This window comes from Dipodomys spectabilis, unplaced genomic scaffold (assembly GCF_019054845.1).
Source record: "Dipodomys spectabilis isolate Male_0828 unplaced genomic scaffold, ASM1905484v1 ptg000001l, whole genome shotgun sequence".
NCBI lineage: Eukaryota > Metazoa > Chordata > Mammalia > Rodentia > Heteromyidae > Dipodomys > Dipodomys spectabilis.
In genome coordinates, this window is record NW_024870678.1 from 30,408,650 (window position 1) to 30,436,518 (window position 27,869).

General features: G+C 41.3%; 1 protein-coding gene across 1 annotated transcript in view; it reads left to right on the forward strand.

The window, feature by feature from the left end:
* The window catches only part of Samd5 (sterile alpha motif domain containing 5), a 45,631-nt gene extending 19,414 nt beyond the window's left edge, over positions 1–26,217 (forward strand). Inside the window, exon 2 of the mRNA XM_042668388.1 lies at positions 25,557–26,217. Within this exon, the coding sequence (XP_042524322.1) occupies positions 25,557–25,619 (63 nt within the window). The 3' untranslated portion in view covers positions 25,620–26,217. The remainder of the gene's footprint in view (positions 1–25,556) is intronic.
* Positions 26,218–27,869: the final 1,652 nt, after the last annotated feature.

Consider the following 27,869-nt stretch of genomic DNA (forward strand, 5'->3'; position numbering starts at 1 on the left):
GTGGAATATTATATTCGCTACCTTCTCAGTATCTTTGTTTCCTTGTCTATAAGATATGATAACCATCTTATCTATCTTGTATGAATTGTATGAATACATTATTGGGGCTTCAGCTCAGGACCTTTGCACTTAACAGGTGCTCTACCACTTGAGCCATATTCCCGACCACTTTGGCTTTCATTTTTTGAGTACAATGTTGATTTTTGCCTAGGCCAACGTGGACCATGCTCCTATAGTTTATGCTTTCCATGTAACTGGGATAATTGCTGTGCTGTATTATACACAACATTTTAATGTATTTTATTATTTTTAAGCTTAAAAATTAAAGGTTTTATTTTTCTATGCATATTTTTTATTGTTATTGTAAAGGTGAGTTACAGAGGGGTTACAGTTACACATGTCAGGTAATGAGTATGTTTCTTTTTGAACAATGTCACCTCTTCCCTTGCTCTCTGCCAGGGTTTTTATTTTTAATTAATTACTTGGTTGAGATAGGATCTTGTGAACTTTTGGTCTAGGCTGGTCTTGAACTGATATCTTCACCATCTCATCCTCCCAAGTAGCTAGGATTACTGTACTTGGTTTTTATTTTGTTTTGTTTTGATGAGCATGTATCTAGGCACTACATATAAAGTACCTAACAAGCATTAGAAAATTAACCTGTGATGATGTTGATGTTGCTTTAGTTTCTATAAATAACAGGGAGCTGGCTTGCTGTATCCCCATGTGCTATAGATAACCCCTGAATAAAGAACTTAGTGGCTGTGTCTATTTCACTTTATAATAATTGATGTGTGTGATACTGAGTCTCATGTCTGCATTCATCCAAATGGTGTGTTTTTTTTTTGGGGTCCGGTTCTGGGGCCTGAACTCTGGGCCTGGGCACTGTCCCTCAGCTCTTCAGCTCAAGGCTAGCACTCTACCACTTGAGCCACAGCGCCACTTCCGGCTTTTTTCTTTTTGCTTATGTGGTGCTGAGGAATCAAACCCAGGGCCTCAGGCATGAAAGGCAAGCGCTCTACCACTAAGCCACCTTCCCAGCCCATCCAAATGGTTTTCTACTGAGCACTCTCTACACTCGACATTGTTAGGTACGAGAGGTACCTTGAAGGTTCAGACTTGGTTTATGCCCTTAAGAACTCATTGGAAGCAGAACAGTTTGGCATTTGCTATGATGCAGGCAAGAGGGACTGTCATGTGTGTCAGGGAGCCAGACTTCCCCTGTGGTAGGGAAGATTTCCATGGAGAAGGATGATGTGGCTTGTCTCAGAAGTGAAAGTTTGTCATTCATTGGGACTGTGTGGAAAGGGACAACGTATTTTAAAGCTTATCGAACACTAATACTAGAAGGAAAATACCTTAAGTGGTATTTAAGTCATCAGCAGTATTTGATCTAGTTATTGATATCTGAAGTACTGGTAGTTAGAAGTTACAGGGATATGATTCTAACGTTTTGGCATTTGTGACTTGGCATTATTGACAATTAATACCTGAAAAATCAAATTTAAAACTAACTGAAGCCATCAACCTTTCGTGCAGATTTTTTAATTGAAGTGTGAACCTTGCTGGTTGATTACTACATGAACCAAACCAATTGGAGGCGTCTATTGGATTGCTAGACAGAAAGCTTTGCTGTTCACTGCCCTTGCCTCTGAATGTGCTTGATGGATTCCGCCTCCTGAGCCTTTTGATTACATAGAGGTAGACAAGCTGAGAACTCCAGCTTGCCTTCTGGAAATCTATATGAATGGCTTTATGGTGGTCATAAGCCATCCATCTCTGAACCAATCTTAAATTCCAAGGAGCAGAGACAAGTCCAGCTTCTCTTCTAATATACCATGGAGTGCACACCTGTCTGTCCTTTGACCCTTTATTAGTGTCACCTATACAACATAGGCTTCACGTGGCCTTCTAGAAATGAATATGGCAGACTGAGCTCAAACATAAACTAGATCTGCTGCAGTTCGCCTACATTATTTATTTGCAGAACAAATGAGAAAGCCTTGTGAGTCTAGAGAATTTTTAAAGCTTAGATTTGATGTTTTCCATATTTGTGTTTACTACTGCACATTAGTATATTATCTGATTATTAATTAATATTGCTAATTACACTCAACACATATTTATAAAACACCAGGTATGCTCAAAGCACTGTTAGGATGTGGGGGAACCGAAGGTAGAATTATGCTCTAAGGGAATTTATAATCTGGAGGAACACACACAGACATGCACGTACACAAATTTATCCATATACAAGTATATACTGTTTATGTTTCATCGGTAACCATTTCAGAATGACACAAATACCAAAAAGAAATGTAAACAGAGTTCATGGGTGCTGGGGCTGGGAAGGTGGCTCAGTGGTAGAGCGCTTGCCTTGCATACTTGAGGCCCTGGGTTCGATTCCTCAGCACCACATAAGAAAAAAGAAAAAAGCTGGAAATGGCGCTATGGCTCAAGTGGTAGAGCGTTAGCCTTGAGCTGAAGAGCTGAGGGACAGCACCCAGAGTTCAGGCCCACGACTGGACCCCAAAAAAAAGAATTCATGAGTGCTCTGAGAAGAGCTGTTCATTTTGATTAGGGTCTGAGTAGGAAACAGGATGAAATGAATAAGATGAGGGCATGCTGCAGTGTGTACTGTGCTGAGGGTGAGCCTCATGAGGATCTTGAACATTTCATAAACTTTTATATATTTAGCAAGTTGCTATAATGCTAGCTGAATGAGTGAATTTGTGAAATAGCTCTACATGGTCAGCTTTCGATTGCTGTGACAAAATACTTAAGTGCCTTCAAAAGAGGAAAGATCTGCTTTGAGTCAAGCTTTTAGAAGTTGCAGTCTTGTGGTTGCTTTCCTTGAGTGCTTTGGCCATTGGGTGTGGAGGCTGAACATCCTGTCAGGGAGAGTGGAATAGAGCAGAGTTTCTCATCATGGCAGCTTGGAAACAAACAGAGGGAGGGGCCAAGATCTCTTTAAGAACATTCACTCCCCCTCCTCTTCCTGCCAATGACCTAACTTCCTCCCTCAAAGGTTTCTACCACCTGCCTCCACTGGGGACCAAGTCTTCTTTAACATGATATTATGGGGACTGCATCAGATTTGAACAGTCTAGCTCCTTATGCTTAATCAGAATGCTAATGAGTTTGGAATTTATTCCATGGACTAGAGAATCAGATAGATTTATTTAGCCTGGAGAGTTACCCAAACCAATTTATTTTGCAAAACGAAGAGACTTTACTTGTTGTTAAGAAATTTAATAGCATTAGCATTTCTAGATAACTGGAGAGGAAGCTTTGTAGAAGATTCACATAAAGGAGGTACAGCATTCAGAAAGAAGCTGGATAAATTCCTCAGTAATGATTTCTCTGGACTTTCTTCCTTCTTGACTCTTTCATCTCACAGGAGAGCGAAGCAGTCAGGTTACTACTCACACTTCTCAGAGCACTGATTTTACTAGTTCTCCACGCTTATACTTTACAACTTAAAATATGCAATAAAGGTGAGTTGTGTACTTATACTTTTTAAGTTTGAAAGATATTACCATGAGGTAGTTATTTTATGGTTATCACTATTTGTGTCAGGGTTTGTATTTATGTTTGGAAAGGATGTGGAAAAAGGTTTTCTGGTTTGAAAACAAGAATAACGGGAAGGTAAAACCGGTCCCATCCAGGGGGCAGTTATTAGTGGGAAGGGGGAGGGGTGGAGAAGGATGAATGTGGTCAACATAGTTCATGTATGTGTGTGAAAACGGAGCAGTGGAGCTTGAGATTGGTTAGGGAAGAAGAAAGGGGAAGAGAGAGAGAGAGTGGTGGAGATCGTGAATCTGGTCGAGGTCTACAGGAGCATATATGGATGTGTGAGAATGAAGCCCCCGTACAAACATGCAGAAAGAAGAGGAAGAAATGGTTCCGCCATAGAGCGCTTGCCTCACATGCATGAGGCCCTCGGTTCGATTCCTCAGCACCACCTAAGCAGATAAAAGCTGGAAGTGGTGCTGTGGCTCAAATGGCAGGGCGCTAGCCTTGAACTGAAGAGCCTGAGGGACAGCGCCCAGGCCCAGCGTTCAGGCCCCACGACGGACAAAAAAAAAAAAAGAGACATGTAAAGTTTTATACTACTTAAAGATATACATTAGAGATATTTGAAAGTAGAATTAAACACACACAAATAAAATATATACAGTTTAGCATCTTCAGCAATTTTTTTCTTAGCATGACCTTTCTTTTTTCCTTAAAATATATTAGTCTTAACTGTGTATGGAGAAGATAATTTTCTGATACTAGCTTCTGCTTTAAAAACAAACCCAAAAACTAAAGACAGAACAGTCAAACCAAACATTCTTGCAGGATGGGGGTAAGGAGGAAATAGTTGTTGTTTGCTTGCTGTCTCCGTTCTGCACAACTAACCTTGAATGTTTAACTGTATGTAGACATGACTTAGTCCGGAATCACATGCCTATGAGGGAAGGAAGGATTCTGGGTAATGCAGTAGCTCGCCACCATGCTGCCTAGGTGTTCTCAGGTGTGTGTGGACAGGTGTGCATGCTGTGTGTGCACAAGTGCATGCACGTCTTTCTTGCGCTATTCCTTGGAGGAGCAAGGTCCTTGCCAGGCACTCAAGAGTCAGGTGCAGAGGCTTTTTCTTGCGATGGGCATGTCAGTTCTCATTTCCTCTCAGCTGAGAAATATGAAGCAAAGCAGCCCACAGTGCCTTCTGGGATCAGCCAGCTCCTGCCTTCCCCTGGCCTTCTGGAGATGTGCCATCCTGTCCAACCCCTGCATCCCTAATCACGGTTGGCTGTGGTTTTACTTTTTGTCTTGTGGTCCTCTTTGAGGTTTGTGTAATTAATTTAATAAGCAGAAAATAAAACAGTAAGAGCAACCTGGCCGACTGAGGAACTCCTCCTGTAAATGCTAAAAACAAAACAAACCAAAAGCACTGCAGAAAGAAAACAGGGCGCAGTATGGGTTGGGGTAGAGTTAGGGAATGAACAAGAGGCCAGGCCCGTGGTTCACAGATGTACAGGAGAGTCACTGTCTGGTTCTGTGCCCTGGGCATTTTATGTAATCAGCCTTCTATGCAATTTCTACTTGATGTCTTAATCTGTTGTTTTGAGAAGTATAAAATCACACAATACAGATCCAAGTTAATCCAAGTTAACCTCTGAACTTGACCTACTTTCATTTGGAATTGGCCCTTGCTCGGAATTGTAAACTACTATCTTGCCTGTAGTCCATTAAGCAGTGTTCTGTTTATAAAACACACGCTTCCTCCTCCCTCCTTTCTGGCTACAGAGGTTTGTATAACAAAACCAGAATATATATTACATTGTCTTAGGAAATGTACACTTTTTCAGGATTTAAAAATAGCTTTTCCTCCCTACCTTCTCCCATAGTTGGAGAAAAGAGATAATTTTGGCTCAAAAGCATTCAGTTAAGATTCAGAAAAGTACTTTAATCCTGTTTGTGTGAATAAAGTCCAGTCTACCTATGTAATTACACCAAAGTCATAATGATCAGTTATGATTCTGTAAGTTGTAGAACTCAATCTAGCTAAGCCTTTAAAAGCCCATGTTTGGGCCACGCATGAGTGGCTCACGCCTGTAAGTCTAGCTACTCAGAAGGCTGAGATCTGAGGACCACCATTCAAAACAAGCTGGAGCAGAGAAAACTGTTAAGACTCTTATCTCCAGTGAGTCAGCAAAAAGCTGGAACTGGAGGGGTGCATGATTCAAGTGGTAGAGTACCTGTGTTGAGTAAAAGAGTCAAGACAGAGTGTGAGACCTTGAGTTCAAGCCCCAATACTGGCACATGGGCCATGCTTGAAATTACGCTTAATTGTGAATCTTAGAATAATTATTAGAGTAATTGAGAATAATTGCTGTTTTCAGTCTTCCTGTTTTCCCAGGGTGGAAGGTAGGCCCAGGTCTTCATCCTCTATGCTCCTGAGCCCTGCTGGGTGCCTGTTGGGTACCCAGTGTGTGCACCCAGTGTGTGGGCCATGCTCACAAAAATGTCCCTTTCCTTGTTTTCCATTGTGCTCATCAGTGTCAGGATGTCCACCGTGCAGCACCTTCTGACTTTCAGTTGAACTTAACACAGGCAGTGCAGATGTGGGCCAGAGTGGGGCCAGGCCTTAGGCACAGAAGGAACTGGACAGTCAACCAGAGGCAGAGCTAAGACCTGACATGGGGGCCCAAGGCATAGCCACAGTTCTGGGGCATGATATTTAAAAACAAATATAGCAACAGGATTATACAATTAGATTTAGAAAAAAGCCCGAGAAAGAGGTCATGAAGCCTTAACTTCATGTAGCCCAGCCTTAGATTAAAGGGAACATTTACAAAACCAAGTAAGAGATGGCAAAAGCAGATGACAGGATTTACAAGAACAAGAGGATTATCCTGAACATGACCTGACCAGAAGCCATGTATTAGAGAAATAAAACCATAGGATGTCTGTCTGCCTATCTCTCTGTTTTACGTCTCATGCAGTTTTGGGGGCCTGGAAAGTCTGAAGCCTTCAGGCAAGACTGGCAGCTGGAGATCTAAGGAAAAATTGATATTGTAGTCTTGAGCCTGTAGTCAGTCTGGAAGCAGAATTCTTCCCTTTCCAGGGATTTCTCAAAGGCCATCAGCTGATTGGATGACCTCTAACCAATTATGCAGAATAATCATGACTCAAAATTTGTCTGGTTACATGCTAGTCACCTCTAAAATAATATTCACAGGGACACCTGGATTGGTGCGTGACAAAATCCTGGGCACATCTTCTAAGTGAAATGGACATAAAAATGAATCATCATACCACAGACCATGAGAAGGGCCAAGAGAGCTGTCATCTCCCGCCACAGTGTGGAGATGGAGAAGGACAGCAATCAAAATGTGGATTTCAGATCCCTGCTGTGCTGTTACCCGGTTTAGTGATTAGCCAGAATGAGGTGAAAGCCCATTTATCTTTCCATAGGCATAAAAGTAGAATGGAGAGACATTCCACATCATAGGTGAAAGAATTGGTTATTATTATTATTTGTGTTTTTCTTATAGAACCAATTTAAAGCAAAATATGGAGACTGTTGAGAAATGTGCATACCCCAGATAGCAGTAACAGTTTCTTGTCTAAAGGAATGGTTGGGAGTGCAGCAGGATCTCTCTTCCCTGGGGAGGCTGACCATCACAGGGTGTGGTTAGAAACCACTGGACACTGTCATTCTTACCCCACTGTCCCAGTGAACCAGCCAGCGCCTGACCCAAGATCACAGAAGGTCAAAATCAAGATGAGAGGTCATGTTTCTCCTCACTGCCAAGTTCTGTGGTGCAGGGCCTGCAGTTTTGCCCTTGCTTGCCTTGGTTTATCTACTCCTCCCCCTCGTAATCTGTAAATATTTTTATAGCTTCAGCAGGTAAGTCTCAACTGCTGAAGACAGTTCTAGTGATAGAATCGTGGAATGAGTTGAACCTAGGGGGGAAATGAGAAAACCACTTCACTTTGAATGGCATTACTACTATTGAAATCTCTATTGTTCATTTTAGTGTTTATGTGTTTGAGTGACTTGGAGCTAAATTGGGTAAAACTATTAAAATATACTAAAATTTAGTTTTAAATGACATAAGGAAAGACATGTAGTTCTCATGCAAGTGGTTATTCATGGACAATATTCTTTTTTGACTGAGATTGAGTTTGTAGTGATGAACTCATGGTTGATGCAAAGATAGAGATTTGTGAAATACTAAATGCTTAAAAGTTGAGCGGTTTTAAGACCTCAAAGGTGAGGAAGCCAACTAGTTATTAATGCACTAATAATTGAGAATAGGGACAAGGAATTCCTCAGGCTCAAGTGTCCTGGGAAGGGGAGTATACTGTTGGGCACTGGTGGTCTGGGTGTTGGGAGATCAGGCCTGGAGATGTTCAAGGAAAGCGTGGGAGGTGTGCAGACATGTTTCCTGGGAATGGGAACGGAATGCTCTGTGGAGACAAGATCTCTTAAAAGTAATTGGGAAGGTATGTTTAAAATGAAGATACTGAAAGGAGATTAAGGCCCTCAAATGCTGGTACGTTATGAAATGGAAAATTTAGAGTGTATATAATTTATATAAGGCTTTCTGTGGCATTCCAACATTATTATAATGAATATAATATAAAACCATTATAGAATGGTTTTTACAAGACTGGAACTTTCATTCTTGGCAACAGGGTGAGCAACAGGCTAGTTCACCACAAGCAGTAGTTTTGTTACTAAGAAGAAATTATATTGCGTGATCGACCATATGAGATAAATAATACCTGAATTCATGTGAATTCCAGTACATCTGGCCTATGCATCTGACATTGTAAAAGACATAACAGGTTGAACACTGCTAATCAAAAAGTCTGAAAACCCTAATGCATCCAACATGGTACATCATGAAACTTTATTTCATGCATGCAAATATGAAAAATACTGTTCAAAGGCTACCTTCAGACTATTTGTGTAAGATAAATGTGGTGAAATGAATTTTGTGTTTAATTTAGATTGAGTTCCCACTCTCTCACACTATACATTTATTCTGTGCAAATATTCTAAAATTGGAAATCTGGAACACATTTTTTGCATAAGGGATACTTAACCTAAAATATCAGATTTACCTACACAATCAGAAATTCCGTCCAGTTACATTTATATAAATTCATATATCTGGCAAAATGACTTGAACCACAGTTGTCAAAGATGTTTATCAAAGGCGTGTCAAAAATTTTAAAGAAGCTATTAAGTTCCACATGCAGAGTTACGTTCCAAAGTTATGTTGAGTGTATGACTGTCCATTCAGATGGCTTGATGATTCGTACTATGTTCATCTCTTATGAACATAACTAAGAGGGATGCCTTCGTGTCTTTGTTACCCCTTTGCTAATTTCATGCCATGCTTTTGTCATTTTAGTAAGGAGATTAAAACTGGTGTTTCAGTATCTCTTGCTGTTAGCTGTGATAGCCGAGGTGGGTTTAGTAAGGACACCTTGTGGGCAGCACATTCTATTTAATATTTTCATTCTACGTATATTATTGTTTGAGTTAGAAAAGGAAAATCTTAAGTGAATTTTGCTTCAGATCTGACTCCCCAAATTTGACAGTCTAAAATCTTTGTACTTGGTTGCTTGCATTACAGAGCAAGAGCTTTCAAACTTAATTCTGCAGATTTGAAATTCGTTGGCAACAAAATAATTCTGAAACAGTACTAGAAAATTTATGGATTTCAATTAGAGTTTGTAGTGTATCATAATTCCAGTTTTATATTCCATGCAGTTCAGTGTTTTCGATTTTTAATGGGGCCAGTGCAGTAATAATACAGATGATTCAAAATGCACCCAGTAATTACAGAGATTTGCTGTTGCCTTTGCATTAAAAATGACTGATGATTTATGCTCAGTGAAATTGTGGTCTGTGGCTCTATTTAGGGTATTCTCGCTATTAAGCTGCTTATTAGTTATGGTCAGTGATTTAAAGCTTAAGAGCTACATTAGAGGGCTGTGAAATTATTTATTCCTTAATAGATAATAGTAAATTTGAAACAGACGTTAGGTTAATTATAATCATGTACATTAAAGAATCTGTATTATTAGCCCTTTGTCTCTTCTGAGGTCTTTTGAAATTCAAGTAAATGGAAAGATGGGTGATTGGGTAGTTCACCTTCAGTCTCCTGGTTTGTAAATAGTTAACATGTTTTCTGGACATCTATGGAGGTAATTTGAGTTTCTCATGATGAACCCTTCCCCATGCTAGACACATACAGGTCTTCATGGGAACTTCTCTGTTCTCAGTCTGGACACATACTTAAGGATGTGTATACTTTAATTGGGCATTACTAAGTGGAGTTTGTCATTATTCCTATTAATCATGCACAGATATACATGTACATGAATGAATGTGTGCCAATACTTAAACATATATGTACATAAATTAGAATTTATGTGTATCTTGAAGTTTTAAGTGAGAAATCACGCATCATGCAGTGTAATCTCAGGACATGTCAGAAGAGGAATTTCTTGTCATAGGTATCGTACTAAATTGGGAAAATGCTAAGAGACTGTTTACAAAGCTGTTACAAATATGTGTGTATGATCAGAATAAGTTAGATTGTGATTTATCGTAAAAAAAATCTACTTCTTCTTCACCCCCCAACTGAAAACCTTGGCATAACAAATGCTTATTTCTGACTGGACAAATTTGTATGTTGGGATGGTCAGGGCTTTCTTCCATTCAGTAACTCAGGGATCTCACCTTCCTCCCACTAGTGTCCTAGTGTTTCACCACACATCTCTTCATGGACATTGGCTTAGGATTCTTTTAAAGACTACAGCCTAAATGTGACTATACATTCCTGCCTATATTCCATTGACCAGAACTCCATCAAAGAGTCTCCTTGTATTGGTAAAGGAGCCTGGGAACTGGTGCCTAGGAAAAGAGCATTCAGGTGATAATGAATATACAGTATTTCTGCTCGTGGCAATAGGTCAGTGCTTCTGAACTGGCTACATGTCATCTTGTGAATTTACAGTCACCAAAATATTAATGTGTGACATCTCTTAAATAATTTTGTGATTTTCCTGCTGCCCTCTGCTCTACATTCTAATAAATAGAATAAAATCAATTGGTTGTACTTGGATTCTTCTCGTGTGTGTGGCTTGGTAAATGGTTATTTAGCCTAGTCATACTGGCTCCTAACAATCATTGGTTGCCTAGACAAAGCATCGCCCCACCCAGTGGGCAGGTGGTCCAGCCTTCCTCCCACTGACCTCCTCCCTCTGTCCCCAGTGAATTCCCTTCCTTTCCTTTCATGAGAATTAATGGTGCACATTTGGAAAGTGGGAAAGAGTCATTATTTAGCTGTTTAATAGAACACTGCTGTTGATAAATCCAGTTACATGTTGTATTAGTTTTCTATGGCTGCCTAATTAATTACCACAGACTTAGCAGCTAAAAATAATGCCCATTTATTATCTCATAGTTCTGTAGGTCACAGAACTGGGCAGCTGCAAGCTTGACTGGGCTTTCTGTTCAGGAATCTTACATGGCCAATTCAAGGTGTCATAAAGCTTGAGCTCTTATTTAAAGTTTTGGAGGGAAAATATACCTCCAGACTTATTTAACCTTTTTGGTGGCAGCTGTTGATGTGAAGGCTCCGGTCCTGGCTGTTTAGCCACAGGCCATTCTCTAAGCCTAGGGACTGTATCCTCTCTGTCCTCATTGCTCCTTTTGTGTTTAGACCAGTAGTGGTAGGTTGAGTCTTTTTCCACCTTTACACAGATCTCATTTGTCATATACTATAACCACATGGAAGTGACATTTCCTCATGTATTCACAGGATCCACCCAATCCCAGTGGGCAGGGGCGGGACTACAAAGGCAAGAACTCTACTGGGGTCATTCTGAGAATTCCGTCCACTCCATATTTCTGCCTCAGGTGCATTAGAAAGTTTTGTTTATAGGAACCTGTCCTTTGCCCAAACACAGATTTGAAAGGGAAGAAATCTTTGTATGAGAGTGAGATGTGAAATGTGAACTGGGACTTGATATATAGAAAATACTCCAAAACCGACTTGATTTAGGTAATTGCATACAAAATTGTCTACTTGGTTGGCTAAAATTAAGAACATTCCCATGCAACAAGTACAATAAAAACAGCAGTGGCCATCTTAGAGAGATTTGGTGGGAGCCATCGATATCTTGATAGAGTACTGAGGCTCCTTAGAAGTTAGTGTTTTATTAAAAACCAGGTTGTAATTTTACCTAAATGGTTTAATGATTTTCCTACATGTTGCCTCCTCAGAGGGATCATCACTTGAAAATTGGTTCACTCATGATCCCTTCCTCCCACCACACTAGACTCCCTCACCATTTTTGTTTATTCTGTGCATCTGAGCTCGAATCTAGAAAGACGCCTATGACTTGTTTAGACCACTTCCTTTGTGACCTGAGAAGTGAGGCTGTCTCACCGTCTATAAAGTGAGTGCATTTGCAATACAGATATTAGGTATTTCCCAGTACTTACTTTCTGCAAAGTATCTCCCTTGCCTTGCTTTATTTTCTTATTGGAAGAAATATCTACTAGAAATGATCTTCTTTCTTTGATTAAGACTCAATATACCTAAATATGGGATGGACACGTGCTCTTTGCACAGCGTTTCCAGAGTGAATTAATTATTTCTTCCACCCTTGGCTTTCTGCCCATGAAATGAAGGCATAGGGTGATGGTACAATAGTACCACTGGCTGCTCAGTGATCGTCCTGCACTGCCCCTCCCTGCAGCAGTATTCTGTGTTCCTGCTGTTTGCACCGTGACAAACTTTGGACAATTAAAGATAAGCAGAAGCCTTGTGCCAGTGGCTCACGCCTGTAATCCTTGCTACTCAGGAGGCTGAGATCTGAGGCTCGTGGTTCAAAGCCAGCCGGGGCAGGAAAGTTGTGAGACTCTTATCTCCAATTAACCACCAGAAAACTGGAAATGGCGCTGTGGCTCAAATGGTAGAGTGCTCACCTTGAGCTGAAGAGCTCAGCGATGGTGTTCAGGCCCACAGTTCAAGCCCCATGACCAAAAAGTAAGTATGATGAGGATTTTCTAAGCATGAGCTCTATAGAACTGTGCCTGACTCACCATTTAAGCCTTTCCCCATAATGAGTAGACACTGTCTGCAAAGGACCTAGAACACCCAACATGGCACAGAACTGTGGCTGACCACAGTACATAAGAAATCAGCCAGTAGTATGGCGCATTGAAATTCTAGGTCATTTGTTACTACAGCATAGTTGGTCCATCCTGGACTGATGGATATACATACGGCCCAATGGTATGGGTACCACTTTGGAAATCTTGGCCTTAAGTCTTATTTTAGCCACTGTTGAGTTCACAGTTCTGCCCAGATTTCACATAGGCTCACCTGACAGCTCACTGGTTTGGTCTTCTGCTTCCTGCTTTAGGTCTCACTTTGTCATGTACTCTTACAGGAGTCTACTAAGTACTCCCTGTAAAAAAACAGGAAATGCAAGGAAATAAATTCCTAGGAGACAAACTTTGACAAGTGGGTAATGGGAGCTGACAGAGAAATGTTTCCCTTCCTCCTCTTTCCACCCACAGTTCAGAGATGCGTTTCCAAAGGCGTTGGCAAAATACTGAATAATTGAGCAAGGCATCATCCAGTGGCCAGCTCTGTCCTGCATCCCCTGTCCCCATGTTGTGTCAGCTTCTGCTCCTTCCTTTCCCACCCTCCTCCTCTCAGGAAGAGAAAGAAGCTACCTGCACAGCAGCCTTTGTTTCACACTGTGTTTGTGAGAGGAGCATGAGTCATCATGAGTCATAGAGTTGACTTTAGGTGAACCCATCTAAACATTATCCACCATCAGAGTGAATTATTTCAGTAATCCCACTGTGTAAAGGACTATACAGCAAATTAATAGTAAATCACAAAGCCAACACTTGGCTGTTCACAGTGGAAGTCATTGTTAGATTCGGTAGCTCCCAAATTAGTCAACCCCTTACCTCTGGCACACACATCTGCCTCCCGTCATGAGATCATCCATCCATTCTCTGTCCATCCTCATGTTGTAATACCCAGGATTTCGTTGGGAGGAATCCATGTTTTGGAACTCAGGTATGGTGTTGAAAAGGTCATTGGAAAGCAAACAAAGTGAGAACCTATTCAACACTGATATTCACAAGACAATATATTGGAAAATATCTGTATAACTTGCAGGGTGGGGGTTTGGGAAGGAAGGAAAGAGGGAGAAAAATGAGGGAGGGCGTAGCAAGTTAGACAAGAAATGTAATCACTAACTTATGTAACTGTAACCCCTCTGTACATCACTTTGACAATAAAATTAAAATTAAAAAATAATTTAGACATTGAAAGCACACAAGTTGGAAAGTTTCAGAAGAGTGGTCATCCTGCAATACCTTGCTGTGTCTTCACTCTGACTCTCCAGACTGGAGAGTGGAGCAGTGTTCGGCACTGTGGCCCCGTTGTTTGGCAGCATGAGCAGTTGCTGCCTAGTTTAAAGATTGAGATGACCCAATTCCCATAGTGTCTCAGCTCTGCTCCTTTTTACCTAGGAACTCTTAAAAAAAAAAGATCACAGCATGAAAGACACAGAGGGTCTCTTAAAATCATCTAGCCAACCTCTTTATCTCTTAGATCGTGAAATAAGTCTGCACAGGTCAAGGAAAGCAGTCTGCTTTCTGGCGTGTCAGGGGTGAGAGAGAGGATTTGAGGGGAACATAATTTGGGCTGTTATGAAGAGCCTGCTCTTTTTTGACATAATTAAATTCTTGATTGTGATGCTCTTAAATGAACATGAAATACTAAAGACTTACAATGCAAGTGTGATTTTTAACTAAGGCTTTTTTTCCCCCTGTCCCCCAGTCTGAATGTTAAGGTGGCAGATGCATAACTAATCTTAGCTGAATCTATATTAAGAAACCTGCAAGGTGTCTTTATTTAAAACTCCCATGAACTGTGAATATAATGTAGTGTTAAGTAGTATAATTTCGCACATTAGGTCTGAAAATAAAAACAACTTCTTTAATGGGAAAGGTTATTTTAAATTTAGTCTCATAGGGGGGATGAGAAGCCCAGAGGAAAAACATTGAAGAATCTGATCTTAACTGTGACTTTGGGAGGTATGTGATTGTGTGTGTGTGCATGTGCATGCGTGTGTGCGTGTGTATGTGTGTGTGTGTGTGTGTGTGTGTGTGTGTGTGGTATCTGTTGGACAAAAACCAGTGTTTAGAAGGTCCTTGTTATTCTAAGTTCCTTATTCCTGCTTAAACATTCTGAAGAATATCCGGCTGAGTGAGCTGTGGTTTTGCTCAGGGATGTTTCTATGGAAGGCAATTTGTTTCCTTCTGGTTTCCTCTTTGGAATTGTTGTTCCTGTGGAAACGACATGGGATTATCTGTGTTCTCTGCTTAATGTCTTTGCTGTTCTGGGTCAGATTCCTGAAGGAATGAACAATGAAATATTTCAAAGCCCAACTGTGAAAGATTGGGTGGGGAAGAAAACCAGTTCTTCTGAGAGTAGGTATAAAAAAATATTGGCCTTTAGCTTCTTGAAATACTGCTGTGAGATCTTTTTGCCTGTGACCACTAACTTCTGCAGACCATGTATGTTATATTTAATGTCCATTTTCTGAAACTTGCCTTTTAATTTTTTTTTTTTTTTACAGAATATATATGAACTTCTACCAGAATCTGGTTTTAGCTTTTGACTATGTCTTTCTCTTGGGAAAGCGCTCCTGACCCAAGAACACTAACCCCTGAGGAATTAGTACAAGAGTCCTAGAGCCTGTTTGGATACCAGCTGTTTTCAGTGCATCTCTCCATATACTTATATTTGAGTTCTTAAGTTCCTGGTCACTTTATTTTTACGCTTTAAATATTACCTTTAAGTAATAAACAAAGCAGTTTATGAATACATGCATCTTCCTCAATGTCACCCCTTTCCACATTCTCACCCATCCCTCCCCTACCTATCCCTTCCCTTATTTTTTCTTAATTCTGTAATATCTACATGGAATTCCTGACTGTATTTACCCCATCTTGTCCTCTTCATTCTTCTAACCCTCTCCTCTTGGCCCTACCCACCCCTTACTCGAACCCATTTCCTGGTGCTTATTTTGTTGGGCTTTGATTCTGCCTTTCTCAGGAATTATACTATTAGAGTTCTCCCTTGAATCTACCATATTTCAGTTGATACATTTGTAACCACTTTCATACCACCCAGCGTGTTTACTTACAGATGCATAGGTTAATTCTAGCTTCCGCATATGAGAGAAATCATGCAGCCTTTGTCCCTCTGGATCTGGCTTACTTCACTTAATACAGTTTTTTCCAGGTCTTTCCATTTCTTTACAAATGGTACAATATCATTCCAATGGATGAGTATGATTCCATTGTGTATATACAGTGTGTTTTCTTGATCCATTCATCCATTGAGGGGCATCTGGGCTATTTTCATACCTTGACTAGGTGATTAGAGCTGCAATGAACTTGGTTGTACTGGTGGTTTTACTGTATCCTGGTTTGTGATCCTTATTTTTTCTCAGTCAAAAGGCAAGAGAAGAGTTTGGTGTCAGTGGCTCATACTTGTAATCCTGTCTACTCAGGAAGCTGAGATCTGACCATCCTGATTCTAAGCCAGCCCAGGCAGGCAAATCCACAAGACCCTTATCTCGGATTAATCAGCAAACAAAACGACAGAAGGTGAGGTGTTGCTCAGTGGTAAAGTTCCAGCCTCGATGGACAAGCTTCAGCAAAAGTGGGAGGTCCTGAGTTCAACTCCAGTACTAGTATGCACGCGCGCACACACACACACACACGTACACACATGCTTGTGTGCATAAAGCGATAGGAAAGAAAGCTATAGTAAGTTTATGCTGTCTTTGTCTGGGCTCCTGTGCATGTATGGACAGGCACACATGTGGATGGAGTAGATAGAAGAGTGTTTTTAAAACAATTAAGGAGATCTTTATGCTTCAACAAGCTGAGAGCTATTACTATATACAAGAGTTATGTTCTGTAGGGCATGCTTCACAAAGCTAAATAAAAATTTAAAGTTCTAAAAAATGGCTAAATAGTGCTTAAAGCATACATATTCATGATTTATTTGAATAACATTTGTGGGAGACTGACAATGATACTGCTGAAGATCCATTATGTTTTTGTTCTGAAGATGCCCAAGCATCTGTGCCTCCTTAGGGGCTGGCTCATACCCCCAGTGAGTGAACTAGGATGAGTAATACCATGGCTGGGTGTAAGGCAGGTGCTAGGGAAAAACATCCAGTTGGATTGGCTTCCTCTTCACAGCCTTCCAGATACTAGCTCTGACATGTGGGCCCAGTGGTCGCAGGACTGAAGCAGAGGATGGTCAGGTTGAATGGGCACAAGGCCACCCATGCAGAGAGTGGCAGGCAGGACTGGGGATGGAATGCAGAGTCTGAGTGGATGCCAGGTCTTGTGCTGCTCTCTGAGGGGGCTTCACATCGATCTTAGCAGGAATGGGTGAGATGAGGGCTTAGGAATACCCAGAGGCCTCCTGGTCTAAAGTCACACATCCCATGTGTCCCCTAGCCCCTCCTCCATCATGTGTCTCTCTGTCTCTTAGTCTCTCTCTGTTTTCTCTGTCTCTCTCTAACTCTCTTGCACACATACACACCACACACACACACCACTCTGTGCCTAGTCAGGCTCTGTGGGGCCTCTTTGCTCCACCGATTGCTCTCAGACCTTTTCCTGGAAGGTAAGCGCCTGTGTCCAATTCAGGGCCCTAGTGTGTGATGGGACTTGGACGTGTTTACAGGTTTTTCTGTTTCATGTAGCTCGTTCACACTTGGCTGAGATTCATTTGGTGAAGATCAGCCACCCGAGGGCCGCTCAGATGGTGCTGTACGTGCTGCCCCTTTAAGTCCCTTATCTTGATGGCCCAGGAGAGCTTGGGAAAAACGTCTCTTTTTACCCTGCCAAAATCAAAGTAGAGCGAGGAAACCCAGCACAGGTCGCTTGGATGCGCCTTCCCTCTGGCTGCCACTGAGCGCATGCAAATCAGCCTTCCTTAGAATTGCTAACGAGGATTATGACAGTTGCCTTCCTTCCCTGCCCATTCCAATTTGGCAGCTGAGGTCAAGGCCCAGTGGAGGGCCATGCTTCAGTATTTGGGGGGCTGAGACTCTATGCCTGGAGGCCACCAGTTGTTTTGATGGGTGGAGGGGCTGTGCCCAGTGTTTCCCAGGTCAGTTCAGAGGCTCTTGCTATTATCAAAGCATCCAGGCCATGTCCTTGAGAGAAATGTGATTTTAGTGGGAAAACATTATTTATTTTCATAAAAGTGCTATTTATGTAACATGTCATGCCTGTACTAATGCCTTTGTTTATTTATTTAAGCACCGGGGTTTGAACTTGGAGTCTCAAGCGTGCTAGGGTAGTAGTAGGTAGATGAGACAGAGGCAGAACGAGAGGAAGAACCCCACGCAAGCCAGGGTGGAGATAGATGGCAGCCAATAGCTCATTTAGAGAGCTGCCAAGAGCTGCACTAAGGACCAGACATGCCCAGTGTGCGCCCCTCAGCCTTTTCTGTGTTCTGGGTGTACATGGGCCTCTCTTGTCATTCATCATATTTTGGATGCTATTTGGAGCTCCGGGAGCATAACACCGAGAGACAGCCTGGAAGTTCATGTCACTGTTGCTTCAGACTTTCTGAGCTGAGCTTGCTTGTGTAACAGCCAGATACAGTTCCTGTCCCATTTTTTCATTGTGGGGGGTGGGGTGGTGGTGGTGGGAACTGGGGCTATGATATTCCCCTCACGGCAGCTTCTGCAGACAACCATCACAGAGAAGTCTAGGAGTGCCCTCCATCCCTCCCTCCTCTTCAGAGGTGTCAGTATCTTTGCCCATCTGGTCTTCTTTCATTGTGTTTGGATGAGGAATGAGCTCTGTCCCCTCTGAGACTAATTCTTCCCATAATCATTACTCTTGACCCCAGGAATAATACTACAGCCCCTAATGGTGCCACTGTATTTGTGCATTTTTGTATTTAGTTTCTCCCTATAGAATACTTCCGCTCCTAGGTTCATATCTCTGATTTGTCTGTAAAAATCACTGTTCCCTTCAACTACTATTTTGTCTCTGTAGACATCCTTTTATACATATATCTCCCCTGGTGACCTACCCCTGGCTTCTTCTTGTGATCACCTGTTAATTATCATAAAATTAATAAAAGCATAGTACAGAATTCCTAGCAGTTCACTTCCTGATCCTTTCCCTGGCTGAGGGAGCCAAGATGGATAAGACTGTGACTCCAAGCCATGAGGAGGGCCTGGTGACAGAAGGGAGAGTCCCCTGGAAGTCTGGCTGCCACTTACCATGCATGATCCTTCAGGTTGTCCTCTGAGTGGTGAGTTAGCTCATTCAGAAGAGGTACTGATGGGGACAGCAAAGAGGCTGTTCAAAAACAAGAATTTATGTAATTATTCAGTTGGAAAAATTATAAAATCAGTGAATGCCTTGAGGATAGCATAAACAAAGATGCTTTTGTTTTCTAACCTTTGAATTTGTTCCTGAGAAATTTCTGCATAATAAGTGGTTAGGAACCATTCCAAGCAGCCTCCTCAGTATATTTTGCATTTGTTGAAAAGCGGCAGAGAACTCCTGAGTGAAGATTAGAACCTCTGGGCCCAAAGGAAGTAGTGAGCAAGCAGTGATGTCGAATCTGCTTTATTTGTTTTCAAAATGGAACACTAAATCAGCACCTACCAAAGCCATACCACAATGAAGACTGATCAGAGAGTTAGTGAGGACAGTTTATAAGTGGATGACATTTGTTTCTAAAAAAAAAAAAATCAACAAAAGAAAGTCTTTATATATCATTATCTACCTCATTTTAGAGTGGTCCAAACATTTTTCTGGCCAGTAGGATTCTAAGAAATCTATGTTGTAAGACTCCTCACATACTAGGATGCACTGATATGCTAGTGACTTGTATAATATCCCTGTGAGTTTTCCCTCCTGGGAAGACGAGCCTGGGCCTCTCCTATGGCCTAGGCCTGACACATATATGTCGCTCATGGACCTGAAAGAAGAACATTAAGATACGTAAGCTTATGTGGGCACCGGTGACCCACACCTGTTGTCCTTTCTACTCAAGAGGCTGAGTTCTGCGTTTGAAGTCAGCCTGAGCAGGAAAGTCCATGAATGCTCTTTTCTCCAATTAACTGGGAAAAAGTCTGAAATGGAGGTGAAATGGCTCAAGTGGTAGAGAATCAGCCCTGAATAAAGAAGTAAAGGGTAGCATTCAGTTCCTGAGTTCAAGCCTCAAGCCCCACACACACGCACGCGCGCGCGCACACGCGCACACACACACACACACACACACGCACGCACACACACACACACACACACACACACGCGCGCACACGCTACTTGGGCTTAGTGAATGTGGATTAATCACTTTTATGTATCATAAGCAAAGGAAAATATATCCCCATCTGACTACAATTTCCAGATAGGAACTTAATTTTGTGAGAAATTGATGTAAAAATCAATGGAAGATGGATAATTCAGGTTATTGATGAAAATATTGGACAAACTCAAGTATACAGTCTGTCTTAAGAGGAAGAAGGAAGCCAGTTTGCTGTTAAAATAAGGCTATATTTTAGCTCCTTCAGCAAGGGTACTAAAGCAAGGCCCTGCCTTGGTTGGTCCTGTACTTGCAGTTGATGTGGGGTGGCTGAATGTTGGAAAACTTCATTGGAGTGTGTCATGAAGTGACAAATCTTCGTCATCGACCACCCAGAGGTAGGGCTTCATGTTCTTCCTATCGTCTGGGAGGAGACAAGACAATGTTTTTGTCATCATATTTAATTATTTTGTTTCTGGGAGGCAGTTGCACTCCAAATAAAAATTACTATTAATTGCACAGACCAGTTGTGCTATTTTCTATTTAAGTATTAAAATATGGAGGATTTCTGTCTGTTGGCTTTACATCTGTCTTTTACCATAATATCACAACAGAGAAATAACTTCTCAATGGGGAAGACTGTATGCTACTCCAATTGCCTTTAATTAGGGGGAATAATCACAAGCTCAAAAGAGTAACAGGCTTGAAGTCAGTTAAAAATCAGAGTAATCAGCTGGGGAAACATCAATCTGGTAAATCTTAATTTGTAATAACTTCTGTTCACTGAGTAACTTTTCTTCCCTTCCTCCCCACCTCCCCCCCACTGCCCCGTTTCTCAGATTAGAATTTGAACATTAAAAAGAGATGTGGCAAGCTGGGTGCCAGTGGCTCACCCCTGTAATCCTAGCTACTCAGTAGGTTGAGATCTGAGGATTATGGTTCAAAGGCAGCCTGGGCAGGAAAGTCCCTGAGATTTTTTTTTTGTCGGTCATGGGGCTTGAACTCTGGGCCTGAATGCTGTCCCTCAGTTCTTCAGCTCAAGGCAAGTGTTCTACCACTTAAGCCACTGTGCCACTTTTGTTTTCTAAGTGGTTTATTGGAGATTAGAGTCTCATGGCTTTTCCTGCCTGGGCTGGCTTTGAACCACCATCCTCAGATCTCAGCTCCTGTGTCACTAGGATTACAGGCGTGAGCCACTGGCGCCGGCTTCCCAGAGATTCTTATTTCCAGCTAACCACCAAAAAATCCAATTAACCACCAAAAACAACAACCCCAACAAAAAAAAGCCAGAAGTGGAGCTGTTGTTCACGTGGTAGAGTGCTACTTTGAGCAAAAAAGCTCAGGGACAGCAGCTAAGCCCTTAGTTCAAGTCATCTCTCCCTCCAAAAATTGTGATAAGGGAGAAATTAAAATCTATGCAAGCATGAGTCCCCTCCTTGAGTTCAGAACAAACAGAACTAAGAATTAGGTGTGGGTATCCTGATGTAATGTCTCTGGTGGATGTGGTCTCAATTTAGCTGGAGAGAAACAGACCAAGTGAGATATAAATCTTCAAACAGTGTTTCCTAGAGGTGTGTGTGTGTGTGTGTGTGTGTGTGTGTGTGTGTGTGTGTGTGTGTGTGTGTGTGTGTTGTGTGTGTGTGTGTGATCATTTAACACAGATTGCTGGCTGTCTTTTAATTTTTTTAAACAGACTTTCTAGTTTTTAAAACAAGGAAACTTCAAGAACATTTAATATCTAGACTACGTGGTTTTGTTCATTTTTCTTGAGGTTGGTTTCCATATGCTTCGAGAAAGCATAAGGTTAATATTTTCAAAGGCCTTTTTTGCTTGTTTTGGTACTGGGTAGTGAACCCATGATCTCATACACACTAGACAAATCCTTGGAACAATGAATGAATTCTATATATCTCCAATACATTTTCAAGATTTGTTTGTTTATTTGGTGCCAGTACTTGGGCTTGAACTCAGAATTTCATACTTTTGCTTAGCTTTTTTGCCCAGAGCCAGAGCTTTTCCACTTGCATCACGCCTTGGCTTCGGGCTTTTTGCTGGTTAATTGGAGATAAGAGTCTTTTGGATTTGTCTACCTGGGCTGACTTGAACTACTTCCCTCAGTTCTCAGCTGCCTGAGTAGCTAGGATTGCAACTGTGAGCCCTCAGTGCCCAGCTCACTCACGATTTTAAGTTACTATACCCGAGGAAAAAGACATAAACTCAAGGGAACAGGTGGTTGTTTTTCTTGGTGGAATGAAGAGAGATCTGGCTTTCTTGGCAGGCGTGTGCTGGATAATTCAGTTGAGGGGACAAGAACCAAAACCTACATGGTGCCTTAGTTCTATGGACCCCTGTTTGCTCATGAAAGTTCCTGGCAGTTAGTGCCCTTCCAGATAGTCAAAATTTCTTTAAAAATCTGCTCATTTCTTTTCCACATAAAGAGTGGGACCTGTGTAGACCCGGCTGTGGATGTCACAATATGTATCAGCTGTCAGAGAAGGAAGAGTGTTCCTCAAGGAAATTAGCAGTGTTGTCTGTGATGACAAAGCAGCGTATGCTTGCCTGAATTACACTTCTGAGAATGCGTCCCATCCTAAAACTCTCTGCGACCCATTGAGGAGATCCTGTGCATCTGTCTCCCTCCCTCTTCTACAGAAAGTGAAAACTAAAGAATTATAAGGCAGGGCTTGTGGAAGGAGTGTGATCTGGGGTTGTGGACCCAAGGGCTTCACAGGCTGTTGACTGGTCAGATGAGTGAAATGACTTCGTGGTCCCCACTGAATTACTGTAGAGCATGTTGCCACTTACTGGGTGATAAGCTGTCCAAAGGCATTTCTGTCTTTTGATGGGTTCCTTTGGCATGAGGAGTAGGTAGGGCTAGCCTCCTTCTTGACTTCATGCAGAACTTGTGCTCACATTGGGTGTTTGGGTCCATCATACCCTTTCCCTTCTGATCTAGTTTTCTGTACTGAGTCACCTCTCACATTGTAACACAAGGCTTTTCCTAGTTCTCTTGTTTTTTTCTCTCTCTGGCTTTTTTTTGTTACTCATGGGGCTCGAACTCAGGTCCTGTGCACTGTCCCTAAAGATTTTTGCTCAAGGGTAGTGCTCTACTGCTTGGAGCCACAGCTTTACTTCTGGTTTTCTAGTGGTTAATTAGAGATAGAGTTTCATGGACTTTCCTGCCTAGATTCTCAGATTTTAGCTTCCTGAGTAGCTAGGATGACAATTATGGGTCACCAGCTCCCAGCTTTGATTTTTTTTTTTTTATTCTTCTGCTATAAACAGTGTCTGGCACTGGTGGCTCATGCTTGTCATCCTAGCTACTCAGGAGGCTGAGATCTGAGGATCATAGTATGAAGTCAGCCCTGGCAAGATAACCCTGTCAGACTCTTTATCTCCAATTATCCGCAGAACACCAGAAGTGGACATGTGGTTCAAGTGGTAGATTGTTAGTTTTGAGTGAAAAAGCTAAAGGACTGTGCTCAGGCCCTAAATTCAAGACCCAGTGACAACACAAAACAAACAAACAAAAACTAGTTATATTTCAATCTGAAGTATATGCAGTTCTCTTTATTAATGTTCTCTCACTGATTTGCATACTGCAGTGGTAAAAAAACCAACTTCGGTTTCTTCCTATTGCATCAACTTCCCTTTTCTGTAGGACTCTCTCTTCCACCCCTTCAGAATGCCCTATAACTTGTCAAGATAGGTTGAGCATGACTTTTTCGCTCATTATAACAGGAGGTCATTTTAATAGAGGCATTGAACTTGAATGTGGGTTTTAGGGTAACTTTTGAATATTTTAATTACCAGTAAGACAATTTCTTAATGTTACAGACACACACACACACACGCACGCACGTGCGCACACACACACACACACACGGAAGCCTGAAAATAGCTTGCTTTCTTTGGAGAAAGACATGGCTGAGGGCTGAGCATGCATAGTAATAACTTTCTACCCATTCACCAGGGACTGTCTAAGAATATCTCCCAAACTAATGAATAATGACACAGTAGTTAGCATGGTGGCATCAGCAGGTGGCTGTTACAGCAGGGGTGAAAGTGTCTATGTGCCACAACTAATTGCACCCTAGAGAACTGTGCAGAATGATTATTGTTTTTACAATGCAATATGATTTTTGTTCTTTTGGCACTTACTAAACCTCAGTGGATAGAACTGCGGTACACCTAGAGAAATCGTGTGGTGGCTGTGTTACTTGGGAGGTAGGGATAGTGGGAGGAGCATACAGTTTGAGGCTGGCATCCAGCAAAAAAGAAACTCATGAGACTCCATCTCATCCACTGGCTGGGAACGGTGGCACGCTTCTGTCATCCCAGCTACTGAGGTAGCACAGTGCTTGGGTATAGTAGTGTCTACCTATCATCCCCAGAGACAAGAGGAAGCACAAATAAGGAAACTCAAAGCCCAGGCCAGCCCAAGTATAAAGCAAGATCCTCGCTTAAAAATAATAATAATGAATTTAAAGAGAAGAGAAAGTAACAAGGAAAATAAAGCATCAGTGCAAAAAAGGGACTGGTGGTGTGGCTCAAGTGGGAGCATACCTTCTTAGCAAGCCTTGAGTTCCATTATCCATAGGATAAGAAAAAAAAGACAAAGATGGATTCAATCTTTCCCCGAAGCTTTTCAAATGAAAAGAACAGCAGCAGCATCAACGCCATCAGCAACTGGCATCCAGGCAGCACAAAACTCCCCAGGAAACTTCTAGACTCTCGTACTCTTCTTCTTGTGATCTCTCCTTTACTTCTCTCCTGCGTCCATCCAGGACCTGTGAAAGGATTCTCAGCGCATGGCAGAGCCGTGACAGATGAGCAGAAAACTGTAATCTGTCCCTGTCTTTTGGGACCAGAGGGGTCATTGTGATGACGAAGGGGTTAAAACTGTCCACGCCTACCATAGCTTAGAAATAATTAGGTTTAATATAAACCTGAGAACTTGTCGCTGATGCCACCAGATTACTGCCTTGTAGGAAATCTCTATTAGTCTGTTCCCAAATCATGCTTTTAGAATGCCTGTGGGGAAAAGGTTATTGTTTATGAAAACAAATGAGATGATTAAAGATGATGGTGGATTTTTTTTATTATTTTGGAAGATGCATTTTGAATTAGCACTTACTTTCAGATAAAACTTGCAGAGACGAGTATTTTTTTGCACAGGAGATAGGAATCCAGGTTTTAATAGCCAAGACTGTTATTAAGTTTATTAATGTGTAGTGTGGCGTGACATGGGTTAGCAATGCAAATGCTTACAAGGTGGTCTTTTATTTCATCCTTTTTCGCTTTGCATTTCTGACAAGGAACATAATAAGTAAAAAAAATAAGTAGACTATTTTAAATGAAACACTGGCTTGAGAAAAATAAAATGCGCTCTTCATTAGCTTGAAAGAAAAAAATATATATACATAAAAAGCCCCACCAAAATAATAAAGAAAACAAAACAAAAACCTCCAGATTCCTTAAGCAATTGGTTGTTTTTTTGTTTTGTTTTGTTTTTTGCAAGCCTACATGATAACCAGGAAGGGGCAAGCATGACTTGAGAACAGGACAAAGAACTCATGCTGGACTAGGGGAAAAAATGGGCAAAGGAGAATGTGAATAACCCGGCTATGTTCAAATCCACAGGTCCCTTTGGCTGGCGTCCTAGCGTACTTTATGAATTGGCCGAAGTCATCACAGAACCGCTAGCTATCAGTTTTGAGAACTCGTGGAGGCCTGATGAGATGCTGACGACTGGAAAAGGGCATATTTAGAATCTTCTTCCAGAAAAGGGAACTTGGATGGTGACCCTGGAAATACTCATCAGCTTAACTCTTTGCTGGAATGATCAACTTAACAAAATCTGTAAACTGGCTTATAGTACCTCAGGAAAGCAGTTAAAAAATAACAAAAAAAAGAACTACATATAAAGTATTGAGCTCACTTCTCAAAGTACACATCTTACACGTATCTTGGATTTTCTCTTGTTTATTCTGTGACTTCTTGATAAACATAGATGGGGTTGAGGAATTTTGTAATTGCTAATTTTAAGTATAATTCAAACAGTTTATGACACAACTATTAGTCCTATCATCTCCCAATTAGCTTTTTATCTTGAGAACAGTAGCTTTCATTTAATATATTTCACATGCATGTATCGCTTCGTATAGATTTTATTATGTTAAGGTATTTCACATAATCCTATATAAAATGGTTTGGTGAAGGAATTCTTATTTTAGGAGAATCTATAGAGTTATTTCATATAGAGGTATGATCAGAAGACTGATACATTCTCTTAGTGATGACACTAAGAAAAGAAAATTTCTCCTGACTTTTCTTTCAATTTGATCCAATTGAAGGTGATAAGGATGGCGTGTGCTGACCCATATCAAGCAAGTGCAGGGCATCTATTCTGAAAGAATCTTTTTCTTTGCTAGGTGATGGCCAGCCCCAGCTCCTCCTGAGCTCCAGGCTTGCTCAGTGGCTCCCAACTACAGGTGTGGAGGTGGACAGAGGGCAGTGACATTGGCGTGAGGAGGGGTGGTGAATCTGGAGCTTTTCTGATTCGTATTGCCATTCCCCCTTGGGTATGGGAGTTTTATTTTCTGCTTAGAAAATACAATGTCAGTGGGATGGGAACTTAGTGGAAAGGAAGCCATGGAAGAAGATGTGTACTTACAGCCAGCTCCTGGGGTGGGTGGGTTTTAGAGCCCCTAATCTTCTTTTCTCTTCTTAGAAAGATAAGTTTAAATAAGCTCAGTCATGGACATGAACAGGAAACTGTTAAAGGAAATGAGATTGTTATTAATCTCCTCTTGACTAGAAATAGATAAGCAATTGAAAAAAAATTAGGTGGCCAAGGGCATATTTCTTTTTTTTTCTCTTTTTTTCCATTTTTCTTCATAACCTTCCCTCCCTCCCTCCCTCCCTCCCTCCCTCTCTCCCTCCCTCCCTCCTTTCCTTTCTTCCTTCCCTTCCTTTCTTCCATCCTTCCTTCCTTCCCTCCCTCCCTGCCTGCCTGCCTGCCTAGCTGACTTCCTTCCTTCTTTCCTTCCTTCCTTCCTTCCTTCCTTCCTTCCTTCCTTCCTTCCTTTTCTTTTTTGATAACACTAGGATTTCAACTCAGGCCTTGTGTATGCGAGACAGGTACTCTACAACTTGAGCCAGATCCCCAGCCCTTTTTCCTTTAGTTATTTTTCGGGTAGAGTCTTGTTCTTTCTGCCGTAGACAGTGAGTTCTACCTCCACCTCCCAAGTAGTTGAGATTACAAGTGTGTACCACCATGCCTTTGTTGAGATAGAATCTCCCTAACTTTTTACCTGGGCTGGCCTTGAATTGTGTGATTCTCTGTGTCTCTGCTGTAAGAACATTTTTTAACACAATATCATTCTGAAAATCTAAAGATTTAAATAGTTTAGCTATTTTTAAAAGTTAAAATAGGCACTGAGTAAAATCTGTCTTATTCTAAACATGGCAATTAAGTTTTAGTAACATGTATCAATTGCCCTTTAGACTATACATAGCTTTCAGTTTTTAGGGATTATATTTCAGTCAACCATCCATCATCTTTTCAAGTGAGCTAGTGTTTACAATTTCCAAGTTAGATTATTTTTTAAGGATTAGGGGGAATCTGTATAGATTACTGATATAATTTATTATGCTAATAAGTGGTTTCTTGTTTGAGACCTCATTTCCAGGTGCAGCAGATATGGCAGATTTATTTTACAGATGTTCATTTGCATACATTTGATGCACTGTGGGTAGAGAGGACCCAATTTCTGAAAAACCCATTATTTTTCACTATGGGCATTATAATATAATTTACTGCAACCCAAAAAGGCTCTTAGGTCATTTCAGGTTTTATTTCCTATTTGAGTAAGTTCTGATTTCAATTATTTGACCAAATTTAAATTATATCTCTGTGTCCACTATGGGAATTTGAAATTATCCATAGTCTGC